The 17,357-nt window shown below is 56.5% G+C and overlaps 3 protein-coding genes across 3 annotated transcripts; 2 read left to right on the top strand and 1 right to left on the bottom strand.

Moving 5' to 3' along the window:
* Positions 1-2,709: 2,709 nt before the first annotated feature.
* On the top strand, positions 2,710-3,385 carry INS49_001466 (uncharacterized protein; the record flags this gene model as incomplete). Its single annotated transcript, XM_043162293.1, has 2 exons — positions 2,710-3,221; positions 3,277-3,385. 2 exons carry the CDS (start codon positions 2,710-2,712, stop codon positions 3,383-3,385), a joined length of 621 nt encoding a protein of 206 aa, XP_043030799.1.
* Positions 3,386-7,844: 4,459 nt separating this feature from the next.
* INS49_001465 (uncharacterized protein) lies at positions 7,845-8,678 on the bottom strand (the record flags this gene model as incomplete). Its single annotated transcript, XM_043162292.1, has 3 exons — positions 7,845-8,123; positions 8,188-8,322; positions 8,439-8,678. 3 exons carry the CDS (start codon positions 8,676-8,678, stop codon positions 7,845-7,847), a joined length of 654 nt encoding a protein of 217 aa, XP_043030798.1.
* A 6,916-nt stretch (positions 8,679-15,594) lies between these two features.
* Positions 15,595-16,458, top strand: INS49_001464 (uncharacterized protein; the record flags this gene model as incomplete). The annotated part of the gene is made up of 3 exons (XM_043162291.1): positions 15,595-15,763; positions 15,885-16,117; positions 16,186-16,458. 3 exons carry the CDS (start codon positions 15,595-15,597, stop codon positions 16,456-16,458), a joined length of 675 nt encoding a protein of 224 aa, XP_043030797.1.
* Between the last annotated feature and the right edge of the window lie 899 nt (positions 16,459-17,357).

Here is a 17,357-nt window from a genome sequence, read left to right as displayed (position 1 = left end):
GAGAGCACTCAACCTTTTTTGCTTGCCGAGCCCTCACTAGAGGTAGCACGCAACATGTTCTTGGGAGATGGCCCGAATTCTGCCTGCTAACGATCTGGTACCTTGAAGGTTCTGAGCACAAGACCCGCAGCACGTCACGGTTGCCCCAATGTGATTGCGTCCGACTTTGCTGCAGGTCCATGCAGTGTGTTGCTCGCACCAAAACAACAATCGCAATTTAAGCATCAAGGCATGAGTCGCATGAGTTGGGGAACAAAAGCAGAGCCAAAGAAATCGTGTTCGTACCTACGGTGACTACTGCAGATCAAGCTGAGCATGAATTCACATCCACAGCACCCGAGCCTCAGGGCACCTCGCGATTTCGGTTCAAATACGGGTTGCAACTGCAAGGTTTATAAGAAGTCGTGGCACCGCGAATCTGACCGTGATCCCAGGGCCTTCGTGCCTCGGCCCTCGAGATCGGATTTGATCTGTGACAGGCCACCTGCGCAGGCATCTTCAAGCGTAGGTGGTCGTTTTCTCGCAAGTGCAGTTATGTTACCAGGCTCGGGCAAGTCAAACGGTGAAGCTAGTGGCTATTGAGGCTGTTCGGGGCCGTGATCCCTCCCCATCAAGCAAGCCCACAATACGCTGGGGCGAGACGTTTGAAACTTGCTCGAATGCGGCAGCACATAGAGAGCAATCCCGCGAGCGCAGGTTTCAAGCTGACACTATGGTAGAATCTGACGAGATGCAGGGCCTGCCTTCAATAGGAAACAACTTTGATGTTCCAAGAAGCTCTGAATCGATCTCATCCTCTGATTGCCTCCCTCATGCCAGAGACAATGCAGGAGCTGTGCTAGATAGACGGGGATCATAGAACCGTGCAGCTTTGTACTCGAGTTTGCACGTTTGCAGAATCGACCGAGCACGAGAGGCGGGGGATTCGGTGCGTGCTCATCATTATCCACACATGTGTTCCGTCCATGTCAATGTCAAGTTCAACACTCGGTGAACTGACGTGCCAGACAACGATACTAGAATCTCAGAAACGAACACGATGCTCCGGAGCTCCGGAGCGGGGTCATGTAAAGGTGTCCCTATCGCAACTGGGCCCATTGCAGGAAAAAAGGCAAATACAGTTTGTTGAAGAGAGTGACGTTGATGGTCCTGAAAGCAAGGCAGAATCAGCAGGCGACCACCAACTCCACGGATCAGTCAAGGACCTGAGAACATCATGACACGCCAAGGCCCACCCGCCGAGAGATGCCCTGAGGTTTACAAGGGAATGATTTGGCACAGCCAGGCTCTTCCGCTATGTTTAGATTTTAGTCCAATGGTTGTCGCGATCGTCGCGATGGGACGACCGAGAAGGGCCCAGCTAGTGGCGCCCAGGCCGTCGAGGCCGGGTGGGATGAGGACACCGAATTATGCGTTACCGCTCGTGACGGTCCGAGCCTCTGCTCACATGAGCTTGAGCCCCATGGGCTATGGGCCACGGATGCAGGAATAGGGAGCTCTGGTCCCTGGCGGTGATGAAGCCGGCGCATGGCTCCCAAGAAAGAGACCAAGATGGCATCGCAGCGCGCCGGAGTGGTTCGACGCGGCCAAGGTCGAGTCAAGACTTTGGTAGTGCATGATGAGGCTCGTCGGGTGCTGGGGGAAGCACAGATTTGGGACGACAAGGCCTGGGGGAGCGTCCTTGGCTGTGTGGGACCTGCGCCGGAACGAGTGGAGGGTTCGGCTGGGCAGGGGAGGCCGGGGAGGCAGGCAGGCGGCTGCTGATCATGGAAGCTTGGGACGCATGCTCGCATGAAGCATCTCAGGATTGTCGAATGGTGGGTGGACAGAGTCAATGCTGCCGCTGGGAGAGGGTGGAATGAGGACTGATGTTTGGATTCGACCATGCGACAGAGGTGAGGATCGCCGCGAGCTCAGACGAAACCGCAGCTCTAGGGACTGACTGACAGGCCTCGCAAGGTGATAGTGCAAGGTGGACTGGCCGTGTACCGTCTACCAGGCCGAGATCTGGCCCAGGCAGCTTGTGAGAGCCGAATGGAACGCGATCGGTAGAGGGAGACGTGAGAAGGGGTCCAGATCCTGGGCTAGCCTGAGCAAGTTGCCCCGTACCTTCTGATATCCCACGCCGAGTCTCAGGTCGGCCGCAGAGCCAGGCCTGCTAACACAGACTACCTTCCCCACACAATGCGACGGCGCGGCGGTGACAAGGGTAGAGTGCCCAGCCAGGTGCTCTTCGCCTGAGTGAGCAAGTTTCCCCAAAGGTCACTAACACCCGATCGAGCCTCACCCGCGCATGCACCAGCAGGAAGAGCAAAAAAAGGTTCGACAGCCCTCGTTTCGACTTGGTGCTTGTTCCTTGTCCATCACCGCGACCCTCACACTCACCCAAGGAGCCCAGCTCCACTCACCCAGTCCACCGTGACAGATAATTCCCAAACCTGCTCATTCTATATCTGCGCAGGTTTTGGAGTCTTGTTCCTGCCGTTGAAACAAACACATGCTCGTCGCCTCCAGGTTCATATACTTATTAGCTTCCCCCCCGCCTCGCCTCCACAAGTTTGCTCGTTTCTGTCAGCACTCTGGAAGTCCTCATAATTTAATAATACCGGCCGGTCCATCACCATAGTACAACATCACCAGCACCAGCACCATCACCAGCACCATCACCATCATCATTGCCCAACCGAATAACACAGCCCACCAGTCACAATGGCCATCTTCCCACGACACGGCGACGAGGTGGAAGCCGCAGCCTCCATGGCAGGCATGACAGGCATGACAGGCATGGACGGCATGGACATGAGCAACTCGTCCACGATGATGGCCACCATGATGGTCGCCTTCCACAACGACATCGCCACTACGCTATACTCGGAGATGTGGACGCCCTCCAACGCCGGCACCTACGCCGCGACCTGCATCTTCCTCATCATGCTGGCCGTAATCTTCCGCAGCCTCTTTGCCCTCAAGGCCATCCAGGAGAGCCGCTGGTTGGATCAGGAGCTCAACCGCCGCTATGTCGTCGTCAATGGCCGCCGCACCATGCCCGATGACCTCGCCCGCAACAGCCTCAAGGACAACATGATGCTCTCTGCCAACGGCGTCGAGGAGGAGGTCATGGTCGTCAAGAAGAAGCACACTCACGCTCGCCCGTGGAGGTTCTCGGTTGACCCCATCAGGGCCGTCATCGATACTATTATTGCTGGTGTTGGGTACCTGCTGTAAGTCTCCATCTTCTGCCTCGCCAAGACACCGCGTCGCTGACCCTCATCTCAGCATGTTGGCTATCATGACGATGAATCTCGGCTACTTCCTCTCTGTCCTCGGTGGCACGTTCCTCGGAAGCCTTGCTGCCGGGCGCTATGCGGTCATGGCGGAGCACTGAGCGAATCCACTGCTGGACAGGGGGTGGTACATAGCACAAATGTCACATCGTACAATGCAAGACGGCACCTACGACAGCTATCACACCAGATTATGTCTCTTGACGACGGGGCGGCTCGAGGATCACAGTCTCGACACAGCACCGCGGGAGGCACCGGCACTAGATGACTCGGCACACCTCGAACACACAAGGGTTCGACTGCGGCGCTTCGATGTGGTTTAAGTCGGCGGATAATATTGGAGAATATGATCTCATGACATCGTAAATAAATGATTGAACGATTGTTGACACAACTTGTGCTTGTGTCGACTGCTTTGCCCTATTGACTACATGTAGGCTCGTCCTCGTCTGCCTGTCATTTGTTGGTCGTGATAGTACGCTCGTCGGCCACCTTGTACCAGCGACTCGCGCGGCCGCTAAGATCAGAAACGTGCTCAACTAACCTGCCCGTCGTGATGGGGGGGGGGGGGCCCACTCGCCCGCCTCGCCCATGAACCGGACCCACGAACCAAGCTTTGGACCCCTGCTGCTGCTGCAGCAGCTTGCAGTGGTTCTGCTGATGAAACCGCTTATCTCAGCCAATTCGGGAACTCAAGTCCCGCACCAGTTTTAACTCCATGCCGAACCAACTACAAACCATCAGCAGTCTACGCAACTCTACAACCTTCTTGCTTTTCTTTTTCTTTCTTCTTTCCCCCCCAAAATGTATGATGTCTCCAGAAAGATGCTGCGACCTCCTGCGGCGCGCCACGCTGCCCAGAACTCGAGAGACCTTACCACGGGCTCCACTCCTCACCAGAAGAAACTTCCGCTTCCCTCTTTGCAGTCGACGTGGGATGAAGGCTAGAGCCAAAGCCATGTCTGCTGACGGCCTTCCGCCCCTAGAGCATGAGGCAACTTGCAGTGCAAGAAAACAAGCTATACGCCGATGTACTCAGTGATCCCACGTTGCTGCGGGAAAGGGTGGGCTGCTCTTGTGCCGGTGCCTTTACCCAAAGAGAGCATCTTGGCGCTCGATAAGGGCTCGACTTCCTGCGCTCATATCGGCCAGTCAAGCCGCACAACCACCTTGGGATGAGATCTCGGCTATAATGAGTAAAGTCGCCTGGGCTGGTCTCGCATCGTGGTGGCTGTGGCCAGGTCTTGGCGTGCATCTCGCTGGGCAAGGCCCCCCAATCTGTCGGAAAGCCGAGTGGCTCTCTGGCTATGCGTTGCAGGAGGTCTGACTGACTATTCGAAGAGTCGCTCAAGTGGCGGCGCGAGGGCTACGAGCTGGCTGGTCGTGCCCAGGCTTGCGATGGGACTCAACGGCCCGGGGCAGCGGATGGGGGCTCTGGGACCGATCTCGCTAGTGCCAGATCGTTGATACATACCTTTGGTCAGGGACGCATGGGGATCTGGCCGTAGCCAAAAACGTGGACGGGCCGTTGAGAATCGCCTATCTTGACCGGTTCAAGGGGCCATGGGACAGCGGGCTCACCGTGCTGCCCTACGAACCTCTATCACGGCAACTAAATGTTGAGAACACTTACACCACGTGGGCCGGCGAAGTATCGTGAACCTGACACGTCAGGCACCAAGGCCCTGGAGGCGCAAGCCGGAGGCGCAAGCCGTTGGCGCCAACAGTGTGAAGAGACACCCCGGGGGTGTCAACCTTATTTCAATAGCCGGGGCGCCGTCTCAGCCCGGCCGGCCAACCGAAACCACTCGGCGTGACTTGCATTACGGTGCCTAGCACCACGCTTCCCAGGACACGAGACCATGAAGGATTGATGGACTATAAGACGGTCCTACCTCATGGGCGCGTAAACCGCACCAGCAGCCAAAAGTGCAAGAAGGGAGAAGGGCGATCCGTACTTGCCCACGGCGGACTGTGTTAGGTCTAAGCTTTATCCTCGACCGTCGGGAACTGCACGGCTCGTAGCCACGATGACTACCATCGATGAGGCCTGGGGAGGTACACAGAAGGGCTTGAGGAGGTACGCAGAAGATACATACCAGTTACTTTCAATTAATGGCTGAACTTTTATTTCATGAGTAATTACTACTGTTTCCAGGTTAGTTGACTCCCTGGCCTGGGTACTCTACACATACTAGCAGCCTTAAAAGCTCCACCTGCCCCAAGGAACCTTAGACACACAAAACACATGCCACCCTTCATCACTTTCACAGAGACTCTGTTTCTACCTCCCAAACTCATGAGTTAAGAGCGGCTATTTTCAATGACACTCGTAACCTGCCCATCCACGGAGGCTGGCCATCAGAATGGAATTCCGGGTACACTACCTCAAAACTTTCACTCATTCAAAGACAAACATCTCACATGGTTTCTCACGCATCTGGATAACCCACAGCCATGGAGGCAGCCTTTTCAACCTAGCAGGCAGGCAGTGACACAATATCTACCTAGCGCGGTCATGGCCTCGACCGGCCCGCGTACGCATACGGCAAACACGAGCCGAAACCCGGCACCAGCAGACCTTCCCCATGAATCATCGTCCCATGCCTGGGAAGAAACCCCAGATCGGAAAGGCCCGGAGGGTTGGAGGGGAGGAACCACCAAGAAGATCGAATGATCTGAAGGATCTGAGTCGCAAGTTCAAATCAAAATAAACATCCCCAAAATCCCAATCACGGGTATGGTAACCGGTCCGCAGGAGAACAGCCTAAGGGGCCTCGCATCACCCTCCCGAGGGGATCGATCGATCCCAACCGTCGGTCGAGCACCTCCTGATGCGGCGGGCCTGTTGTGCTTCCGCGCACAGGGACACAGAGAGCGAGAGGCTCAGAGAGGAACCAGCCACTGCATCATGCTGCGCAACAGAGATGGGCCAAGTTGCGGTTGCGCTCATGTCCACTCTTCCCAAAAGCTTTTCTGTGCTCACAAATGGGCAGCGTTGTCACCGGCACTTGGAGCATAGTGACAGAAAAGAAAGGGGGCCACTGCCAGCCACGTGACAATTTTGGTCAATTCCGACCGCCTTCACCAAAAACATCACGTGGGAAAGAAACGAGGCTTAATAAGAATGTCCTCGACACCGGCCTCGAAAACGTGTCACTGCCCTATATCCCAGTTTCCGCAGTTTCATAACATGGGGGTACTGGGGATCAACAGGGCTGACACGGATGGACGGATGGGTTCAATGGGGCTCGCATCCCAATCTGGGTAAAGTGGCAGTTCGTCCGTGTAAGTTACCCTGTTGGGAATCAGAGAAAAGCCACTCCTCCCCTACCACCGTTCTTTCGACAACAAACCTCGTGCATCCCCGTTCCCTCCCCCGACCCGGCATGAAATTCAATTTGGCTTTTCCTCCCCTTCGTTGCTTTTACCGAGAGAAGAAAGTAGCCGTATGCCTGGAGAAAAACTCCAACTCCCCGGAAACGGTCACTTGGCCCGGGGCTAAGTGTCTCAAGCTGCAGACGGTTCAGCCAGCCTCAAAAAGCTTGAACTCGCCACTTGTACATGTTATTAATTGTATGTATACTTATACAAGTAAGTGTCCTCGCCCCGTGTGTCTGAGTAGAATGGTTAACGATTGAATTAATGTTTTGGCCGACGCATATATGGGTGTCTATGAAGGACTCGATTCAACTACTATCATACAGGTTTGCTTAGCTATTGTTTTCTTTTTCTCCTTGCAGCTTCCTTCTCCCTTCATCTCAATCGCTGAAATCATGAGAAATCCAGTCTGTTCTTAATTCACACCGACCAAGAACAGCCTGCCACGTCTAGAACTAGCCGCCTTATGACAGATGCGATAAGACAGGGACCGTCGGAAGGCATCGCTTCGTGTGATCCACGTGTTCGCAGATATTGCTTCCCGTTTCGTAATCACCGGTGGGGTGCATCGTTTCCATCCATCGTTCATGCTCATAGTCAAGTTGAGATCTCGACCTTTGCTCATTCTCGCAGTTTCGTGGATTATGGCCAAAACGGTGATCCGCTGGCATGAAGATGGTTGGGCAAAAGGATCGAACGGCAGAACACGTTTATGCTGCCACGCCGCATTCTACCAGGCAGATGCGAAGAGCGCACGACAACCGTTCGCCAACGGTTCCAGCCTCATCCGCCACGCCTGGATGCCGCGCAGCAGGCATGCATGCGTGTATAGTCGCTCACGACATGCCTCGCACGCGCGTGAGCAAGGAAAATGAAAAGAGCTGGCTGGTGTGATGCGTCTTCGCACACACAAGACGAGCCCGGGCATTACCACTGGCTGATTCCCCGTGTCACGAGGGCCAAGTTAAAGAAAAGACGAGACACCACCCATGAACGGGAGACATGGAACAAGAAAGTTGGTGGTGTTGGCGAGCAATAAAACCGAAGAACGCCTCAAGACCCCAGCGGTCTCGAATAGTGAGAGTGTCCATGGGTATGGACACCCCCTGATTCAGTTTATTCGGGTATCAACGCGCGAGTTATTTTCGATTCGTACTGGTCGAGGCGATGCACCGGGAACTATGACTGATGTTGGGCGTGCTGCGGCATGCCCGCTTGAGGTGGAATCGCGTACTGCGGTCCTCCGCGCTGGACGTAGCCCTGGTATGCGAGTGCCGACGATGGATCCATGGGTCCGACGTTGGGCATGTAACCGGGAGGCATGTGAGGGTTTTGAGGCATCGAACGGCCTTGTTGCTGCTGCATGTGGTTGGGTGGCTCTTCGGGTGAGTCGACTTGGTTGGAGTCATCGACCCCATTTTCGTTGCCCTGGCTGGGCTCCGGCGCGTTCAGACAGGCCTGCGCAAATGGAATTAGTATGGCGCCAGGTCAAGGAGGTCGTGCAACACTGTGCAGCACTTACCTGGATCAGGTTCTTGCCCTCAGCCTTGGTGACGAGCGGCTGAAGCTTCGGCGTTGTGAACGTGTAGACGAGGCCTGTCTCCGACACGACGAGCAGTAACACTTGTGTACCGGTGAGAACGGACAACTCGTAAGCCTGTTTTGCGAATTACGGTTAGTACGAGGCCATCGCCAGAAACATCATAGCTAGTATGTCTGCACCGATCCAGCCCGCTCTTGTCAATAATCGCCTGTTGGATGTGTTGTGCTCACCTTCTTCATGATACCGGCCTTGCGCTTCGAAAAGGTGATGTGCCGGCGCGACTTGTCGGCGATGAACTTAATCTCGATCTTACGTCGCTCGCGACCACCCTTCTCGTCGTCGTCGTCGTCATCGTCGGCGGCAGACGGGCGTGGGCGTTTGACACCGCGAGTCTCAGAAGCGCCATTTCCGGCATGATCTTCGAGCTCGGTGGGTGAGGTCTGGTCGTGTTGATCGGTGATGTCGGCCATTGTCTTGAATTGTATCACCAAAAAGCTTAAAAAGGCAAGATGGTGGAGATGCTGTTTTGAGTGTGGTGCCGATTGCCTATACTTGATCTGGCGTTGAGCGGAGGAGGCTCTGTTGATTGATTGTCGCAGAAACCTGGTTGGGCACTGCGCTGGATCGAGTCTGGTGTGCCCGGGAAGGGAAGCGAGGAATCAATTTTTATTTGCTTTGTCTGACAATTGGGGGCTTCCAGGTCTTAGGCGGGTACGTTGTCCAGGCGAGTAATGACACCGCGCTTGGAGTGGCCAGATCCCCAGAATGGACGCAAGGTAACCGAACGCTGTGGATTGGTGCGGGACGGAGTGAACGCGACCTCAAGAACGACTCAGGATCGAAAAATAGTGTGTTCGCCTGAATCTGAAGGACTCGGGTACGTATTGGGCTTCGCAATTCCCTGTAGAGAAGCCGACAGATTGTCAGTTCCTGGAGCGTCGACTGATCAGGCTTGGAGGGCTGCCGAATGATTGAAAAGAGGATAGCCAGGTAGTAGCACACGGACGGCGGGCCACGGCCATAGAGTTAAAGGGCAGGAAAGGCTGGAAAGTAGATGGGGGGGGTGGCGTCTCTTGGACCGTCGAGGGGTATGCTTAGTGCTCAGACGGGAGGGTTGCTTGGCCGAAGGTGGGAAGGTGGGAAACAATGGAAAACACCAGGGCCGCAGCTAGCAGCGGCACCGCCTGCAGCTAATGTCCCAATACCACCCGTTCGACGAGGCGATACAGTGCGCTGTGATATGAGGAGCCGGGGCAAGGGGGCACGTGAAGGGGAGAGAGGGGGACACTTGGGGTGGGTGCACAGTTGACACTGTCGCGAGCCGAACAGCGCTAATGTCGGGCTTTGGGGGGCGTTTCGGTCGACTTTCGATCGAGGGTCTTGCGCAGAGAAGTGGGTGCAACAGTAGCAATGCACTGGAATGTTTCTGGCAGGTTTCTAGGGAGATGGGACGAATGTTTCCTTACCTCTGGATCCAGGGTGCTCCGATGCCCTGATACAAGCTCTCCTTGCACGTTGTTCGGCACACCAGCGAAGCTCGGAAGGGGGGTCAAATGTCACTGACTCTGTCGTACGTGACCCGGCGGAACGTTGTGCAGTAGCCTTAGCTCCCGAAGATTGCGCAGGGTAACGTTTTGGTACGAAGTACGAAGGATTGTGTTTGTTTCTACACTGATTGTCAGCAAATAGGGTTCTCACATACCAGCCTCTGGTCCCCATAGCGGCCGGACAGTGCACCGAGATGAAGCTGTGGTCGGAGCAGAGGCAATGGATTTTGCTAACGACATCGACCCACGGGGTATGGAGAGATACCGTGGTGGAGACAATGCAGCAAATGAGAGCGAGCAATTGCGGTGAGTGTGGGGATGATAGGGATGGGAGATGACCGGGAAGCGCCCAGTGCGAGCGCTTTCCCCTGCAACATGCAAGCCGCTGCCCATGCCATGCTGACGGGGACCAGCGCCGGACAACAAGCGCGGTGGGGACTGCTCCTGGTGATGGAGAACGGTGGGTCGTCTTTTGCTTTTCCAGCTTCCCCTTGCACTGACTGACCGAGTGGTGATGACTGGGACCTCTGCACTTGTCCATGATGTGTTCGGTGGGACCCTGTGCGAATGGCGGTAACAAGCATTGCAGAGCACCATTTCGGCTGCAACAGGGCACTCGCCGGTGCAAGGCACAAGCAGCAAAAGAGGACGGGCCGCACCAGGAGCAAGATGGCTCTAGGCGTCCCAGACTCCGATGTGCCTCGTCTCCCACAATGCACTTGTTCCGCACAGCTAGGGAGGGGGCCGAGAAGGGGCTCCACAGGGCGACATGGGCCGGGACCACTTGGATGACGGTCTCCAGCAAACTGGGTGTGCGGGCGCATCTCTCACGCATCTCACTCATCAGACTGATGCAGGTGGTGATGTAGGGGCCGAAACTATTGAAAACGGTTGGTGATTGATCACCCGACACTTGAAGGAATCTCGATGGGCTTGGACGGCCACAATGGGACGATTCTGGGTGAGGGCTCTGGTTCCCTTTCCTCGTGCCAGAGCGGAGCTTTTCCAGCGCGGAACCACTGGGCTGGGGGAAGCCTGCCACGGCCGCGGGGCGGGCTTTGACACGGGATTGGCCACCACACGAACGTGATCTGTGTTCGGCGAGGTTTGATCTGAAGGTCGACCAGACCCTCGGATTCCGCACCGCGTGGGAGCGTGGGAGCGTGCTGCGTGCAGCGTGCACAGCGGCGGTGGTAGTCGAAGCTGCCCCACGCGCTGTCAAGACGTTGTGAACTGGTCAAACGAGGACAGGCGCCTTCTGTCGACGGGTCGTGACAGGCTGTGGCAGGCGCTGACAGCGACAGGGCGTGCAACAGGCGCAGGCCGTCCAGGATCATGCTGCGTGCGAGCCTGCAGCGTGCAGATTGGAGATTGCAGACGGAGCCGACGCAGTCTGTCCGACTCGCTGGAGAGATTGGGGGACCAGGGTGCCAGGGAACCCAACCTCTTGAGTGTGGGTGGGCGATCCGGTGCGACTTGCCAGGGGTAGTGCAAAAGCGGGGGCTTTGATTGAGCCTTTGTTGATGGCGTGTGATTGGGGATGAGGATCCTGAGCCGTGCGACGAGGCGAGGAGGTCTCACTCAGGCACCCCACCGGCGTGAGCCCGTAAAACCCAGCTCTTCCCGTTGCTGATCCGACGGCCTGGACGGGTGGCCTTGCATTCCAGAACAGGGCATGATGACGTTGGTCTTGTTCGCTGGGCATGGAAGAGGTGTGTACTGTATGTGCGTGTGGTGTGTTGTGTGTGCCCGAGTGTCTGTGTGCACGTATGTACGTATGTACCCAGGTATGTATGTACGTATGTACGTATGCGCGTAGGCACGCACGCATGTATCGTAGCTTCGGAAGGCATGGATGGATGTATGTATTGGTGCCTGTTCCAGGTGTCCGGTCTGCAGGTGGATCGTAGGATCGCAGGTCCGTATCAAGGATGGAACTCCAGAACCAAATGAATTGCTGGCGGGCAGGCGGGCTGGCAGGCAGTGGATGGGCGGATGGATGGCCTGTGGCCCAGGCACTTCTCTGGAACCCGGCCACAACTCGCCCGGGTCCAGACGCCGGGCGTGCATGTGGGCTGCGGTCCGCGGACGAAAGAAAAGATGGGGATTTGGCATGGGGATGCGGATGGGTACGGGGATGGGGGAGGGTACTGCCACCGATTGGGGGAGAGCACTGGCTCCTGGTCCAGGTCCAGCCTTAGAGCCGAGGCCCAGAGGGCAGACGCGGCACAGGCGAGGAGCAGGATCGATGAGCCGGAAGATTACTTCCAAATCGGTGATTTGATTGTGATTTGAGATGAGCGAGCCTGCAGTGAGTGCATGCAGCGCAATATTTGTTTGTGCCCAGAAGATTACGGGAGAGAGAGGAGCGAGGAGCGAGGAGCGAGAGGATGTATGAAGAAATGGTTGACTGAATGAATTGCTCGCAGAACAGTGGGCGGGCGTCGAGACGCGCTTGCAAGCAGTCCGCCTGCCCGTCGTCAAGTGCAAAACGGTGTGGTTGTGATTTGAGGCCAGGGGAGCACTGACTGACCTTGGTTGCTGTCTCGTGCCTAGTGATGGCCGACTCGTATCAAATCTCCCTGGGTCCGAGTCTCTCTAGGTCTCGACCGCTGCAGCCGCATTCGCTTCGGTTGGGTCGTGGTGTGCCTCTAGGGCTCACTGAGCTTCCCTGGACGGCGACGGCCTGGTCGGTCGTGCTGCTGCTAGGGAAAGGCGCCGATCGGTGGTTTCGTTTGTCCTCTTTCCTTTTCGGTGCTGGTGTGCTTTCCGGGCTGTTGCAGCTGTCCAGGGACGGGGCTTGGTTTTTCTTTCTCTCGGCTGGGTCCGCAAAACAGTGGCTAACCTAGGTCGGTCCAAGATGGCAGGTCTGGGTAGGCGACGATGCTTGCTTGCTCGCCTGGTTGTGTGTGATTGCTTTGCTGTGGGTGCAGGTGGGCTGAAAAGGACGAAGTGTCTCCGAAATGGGAAAGGTCGAAAACTTTGCTGGGAAGAGTGTGTTAGGCACGACGACCATTCTTTCATTCATTTACTCATTCATTCCCATTCACTCACTCAATCGCCCAAGAGCCCGTTCAATCATCCACTCACCTTGAGGGCAGGTACTTCGTCAGGAGACGGACGGCAGGTGCAGTCGACGGCGCTGGGTAGTGACTTCAGCACAGATGGGGGCAGGCTCTCAACTGTCGCAACGGGAAAGGTCGGAAGCTGAAAACGGAAAGGCGGGCAGTTTCCTGAAGAAGACCGCCAAGTGCCCAACCACCGCTAATGATTGGCCGGCTTCTCCTGGCCCGGTCCCTGCCACCTGTTACTAGCGCGCTGCACTAATTGAACGATCCCCTCTTGCAGGCGGAGATGGCCATTTCATTTCCATCGCCATGAATCTGCGCAGTCTGTCCCCCTCGGGAGTTCGGGTCGCTGGCCATGGCGTGTGATAAGTTGGGTGATTGTGGCCTTGGCAATTCACAACGGTGGAGGCGGCATCGATGAGTGCATGGAGATGCTCGTGGGATGCATTTGATCTGTTGATCTTGGGCTCTGGCCCTGCGAGAGGAGATCTGATCGGCCTCCGTGCTACCAATGATTCTACTGTGTACAAGACACTCGCTCATTTGGCCACAGCACAGAAGGTCACGGACGGCTTCTCTTGCCGTCCAGGGTTCCCTCTATCCTGCCAGTAACCTTGGAACCGACGGGTGTCAGCATCCAAAAGACACCGGCCAGATGCCGCCAAGAAGCCCGAGTTGCACATCCTGCCAGGCAGTCCTTTGCCATCCGGCATAATAGACTCTGCCAGTACTGCGCAGACAGACTTTGTGTGTTAATCATGTCTGCCGATGTCTGCCGACGCTAGCAGGACGCTGGAAGGGCATACCCAACGTCGAGCGAGCGGATATTACGGGCTACCTCGCTGCGGGCAAGAGAGCGAGGCTATATTGGCCCCTTTTGGACGCGTCGTCTCGTCTCGTCCCTGGGTCGCTTTGAGGCAAGGCTGTGACTTCATGAATCATCCCAAGGTCCCTCAAAGGGGTGAGTTTACGCGGAAGCCGCCCTCATCCTCAGCCCATCTTTGCCCCTCGGTGGCCATTACAGTACTCCGGTTTCGAGGCCATCTCAACTCGCCGGGCGCGCCAGCGAGCTGAGTCGTTCGGACGTGCGCCCGTCGGTGTCGTTGAGGCGGCTGGCCCAGAATAGACTGGCCTCTAAAGCCGTGGGGGTCGTCCAGAGCGCCCTGCCCGGAAACAGTTAATGACAGCGGGTGCGGCGACGGGTGCGGCGGACGGGTGCGTGTGAGCTTGTGGCAGACAGTACCAGTAGGGGGCGAGGAGGGAGGTGGGTAGGATTGGGGATTGGGCTGACCGCTGCCATTCCTGTTCCTGTATTAAGCTCGGGTCACCATGACCGAAGAGGCAAGCAGAGAGGGTTGAAATGCGGGTAATCTACGATGAATCGAGAACAGGCCCATTCTGGGACGCAAACACGGGCGATCTTGACCTGTTTCTGAAGGGCAAGGCTGAGGGAGAGTCATGCCCGAATGGGTCACGGCCCAGAAGTGGAAAGGTTGACAGCTGCAAGCAATTCGGCCATGGTCCGCTCTAGCCCTCCAGACCTCCTGGGGTGCTTGGGCGGCCTATGGGGCGCCTAGGGGTGGTTGGCGTTCGCTCTCGCTGCACCACCCGCTGCACCGTCTGCCCAGGTGCTCCACACCAAGGAACTGGGCCCCCGTCATGTCTGCATGTGATGGGGGGTGGTGAGGGGATGTGGGCACCCAGGCAGCCAGAGAGCACCAGAGCACCAAGGCCAGAGCGCCAGGGCCGGAACAACCAGGGCTAGAGCACCAAGACCAGAACACCCAGGACAACCTCGATTCCAAAACAGACACGCACAGGGACATACGTAATCAGACGGCCCTCCAGGTCTTGGGTTCTGAGCTCTGCAAGCCCTCCCACTGCTCTTGTCCAAACCCGGACGGTCCCAAGTTTAGATTTCATCGAATGATTCCTGGAGATCACCCGTCCCTGATTGGGCTCGTTTCCAAGCATCTCCCAGCGCCGCCTGCGCGGCTGCGGCCGTGGGGTGGCAGCATGTGGCCCCTGCACGCTTCATCCCAAACCACTCCAGGCGCCTCACGGCAACGCTGAAACCGCAACTGCCTCACGACGCGGATCACCACCATGCCTAGTCTCACGGCCGCCGACCGCAGCACAAACCTCGAACACGCCGCAGCAGCGCCCGTCTCGAGACTGTGGGCCGGTTGCAAGCCCGTTCTGCGTGCACGAATTGAATGGTGGCGTGCGTAGCGTGCTGGTGTGGGCAGAGTCCCCTGGCCAGGTAGCGTTTCCGCTGCGTTTCTGCTCGTCTTTCTGGTAGTGACGAGTGTCTCTGCCCCCTTTTTCTTCTTCGTCCCTTCAAAGTCTGTTTTGGCTTCGTTCGATTCAAAGCGCTTGCATTGCTGTTCCCAAGGGGCCGGTCTCCCGTTGGTTCGATTCGTCTTCGCCTGACGCCACGTCGTCTGTGCAAATCTTCCCTCTTTCTCTCCCTGTTGTATACTTTTAGTAATTGGGCATATTCCCTTCCATCATACCTTCTTTTTCGTATTTCGCCACCGGTGGGAGGAAGCGCAGGACGATTATACCGCCGAGCATTCTTTTCACGGCGACGATCACTTCACGATAACGATTCCGACACTAGACGCAGGTCGTCATCTTTTGGAGCAGAGGAAAACCACCACAGAAAGAGCCAGGAACACCGACAGTACGGATTGGTTTGGTAGCGGTTGAAGGGCGGCCGACTATCCCGTTGACCCAGGCTGCTCAACGCAACAACATCGACGACAAAGATGGTCAACAAAGTCCTCGGCGCCTATGTGGCTGCCGACTTTCTATTCGTCGCCACCGGTGCCATCCTCGTCGGCTTCTCGGTCATTGTCCAGAACTTCATGTTCGAGACACCGACTGAAGGCGGGCAGGCCGTCAGGAACCTCCTGTACCAGGAGTTCCCGTTAACAGGTACGCTCTTGCTCCCACCGAGGAAGGGGAGGACAGGACGGTGTGACTGTGCAGACAGTCACTCGGGAGACAAATGCAGGAACTTCGGAAAGGCAAGGGCTTCACAGCTAACGTTCCGCAGCTGGCATCGTGAATGGCGTGTTAGTGTTCGTCACATTTGCGTTTACGCTGCCTGCTATTGCCATGCCCACCCGCGGCTGGCTAAAGCTCTCGGGATATATGCTCGTTGTCAACGCTGTCTTCTCGGTCATTCTGGGACTGTACCTATGGATTCTCACGCTACGGACGAAAGAAACGTTATCCCCATTGTGGAACGCACAGGCACCCCGCGTCCAGGACTTGATGCAAACAACTGTACGGGAAACCCTCCCTTGTACAATGGTACGCCGTTGAGCAGTCCAGTTGACTAACGTGTGGCATAGTTCGCGTGCTGTGGCTTCTTCAACAGCACCTCACCCGCATTCGTCACCGACCCGACGTGTCCGTCCCCCGCGGCCGCTTCCCTGATGAGGGGCTGCGCTGGCCCGCTGAGCAGTTTCGCCAACGTCTTCATCGACAACATCTTCACGGCCGTGTTCGGTATGGCCGGTATCGACGGCGTGCTCATCCTGGCTACGGCCTGCCTGCTCAAGGACCGCAAGGAGCGCGAGCGATTCCGATATATTGACTCCAAGACCCAGTCCTCGACCTTCTAAGCCTGGGGTTTGAGTGAGCAACGGCATGTTCGGCGGTGGGGAATGGAACGTTGAACGAGGAGGCTTGGACCCGCACGAGCCCCACGTGGCAGAGCATCTGGGTCTCCGTCGAGTAATGCGAAGGCAACGTCCCGAGGGTGTTGTAACGATGGGGGATGCAGGGGACGAGGGGTTGGGTGGGTTGATGCTGTAATACTCGAGACGACGTCTGCCTGTCCACACAAGCACGCACACGACGTCCCGGGATTCTGAGATCCCATCCAGTGGGGCACGGCACGGCACGGTCTCAAGAGAGATGACGGAACACGATGTACGAATCTACTTGTGGTCTTTCAGGGCTGGTTCCAAAACATATGTCCTCATGGGCGTCAATTATCTCCTTTTCCCGCATCATTTTTCCATGTACATCCGTTTTAGTTATGCTGCTCGCCACCCGTCATACGTGTGCTTATGTATGTGGGTGTGCGCTGAGCGCGTCTTGTGATAGCGTTAGATACGGACATCTCATAGATTGTTTCTTCCTATGTCTGGCGATTTTAGGTGAGTCGAACTTGCTTGATTATTGCCTGTTCATTACGTGTCAAGACAACCTCGTATGAGACGGGTGTCGGCCTTGGATTTGAGTTTGCCTACTGACGGGGTCCGGTCGTCGCTACTGCTTCCTGTCACCTCATTCCCACTTGGCACGGCTGTTACACCAGCAATGCGTGACCTCCAACCCCTAAATGCTTTCAGCAAGCGGGCTTGCCGACACTACCCTACCTTGGACCTTCTAATACGAGAGAATCACACCAGCCTGAGGAGTTGGTCCCACATTCGGCGGCAAAGGACCGAGTTGTCCAACTTGTCAGTATTGCCGGGCTCTTCGCTGCCGAACATTCACTCACGTAGAGAGGAAC

Source organism: Diaporthe citri, assembly GCF_014595645.1.
Source record: "Diaporthe citri strain NFHF-8-4 chromosome Unknown scaffold_1, whole genome shotgun sequence".
Classification (NCBI taxonomy): domain Eukaryota; kingdom Fungi; phylum Ascomycota; class Sordariomycetes; order Diaporthales; family Diaporthaceae; genus Diaporthe; species Diaporthe citri.
The sequence above is the reverse complement of the archived record's forward strand: the minus strand, read 5'-3'. Positions and strand labels throughout refer to the sequence as shown.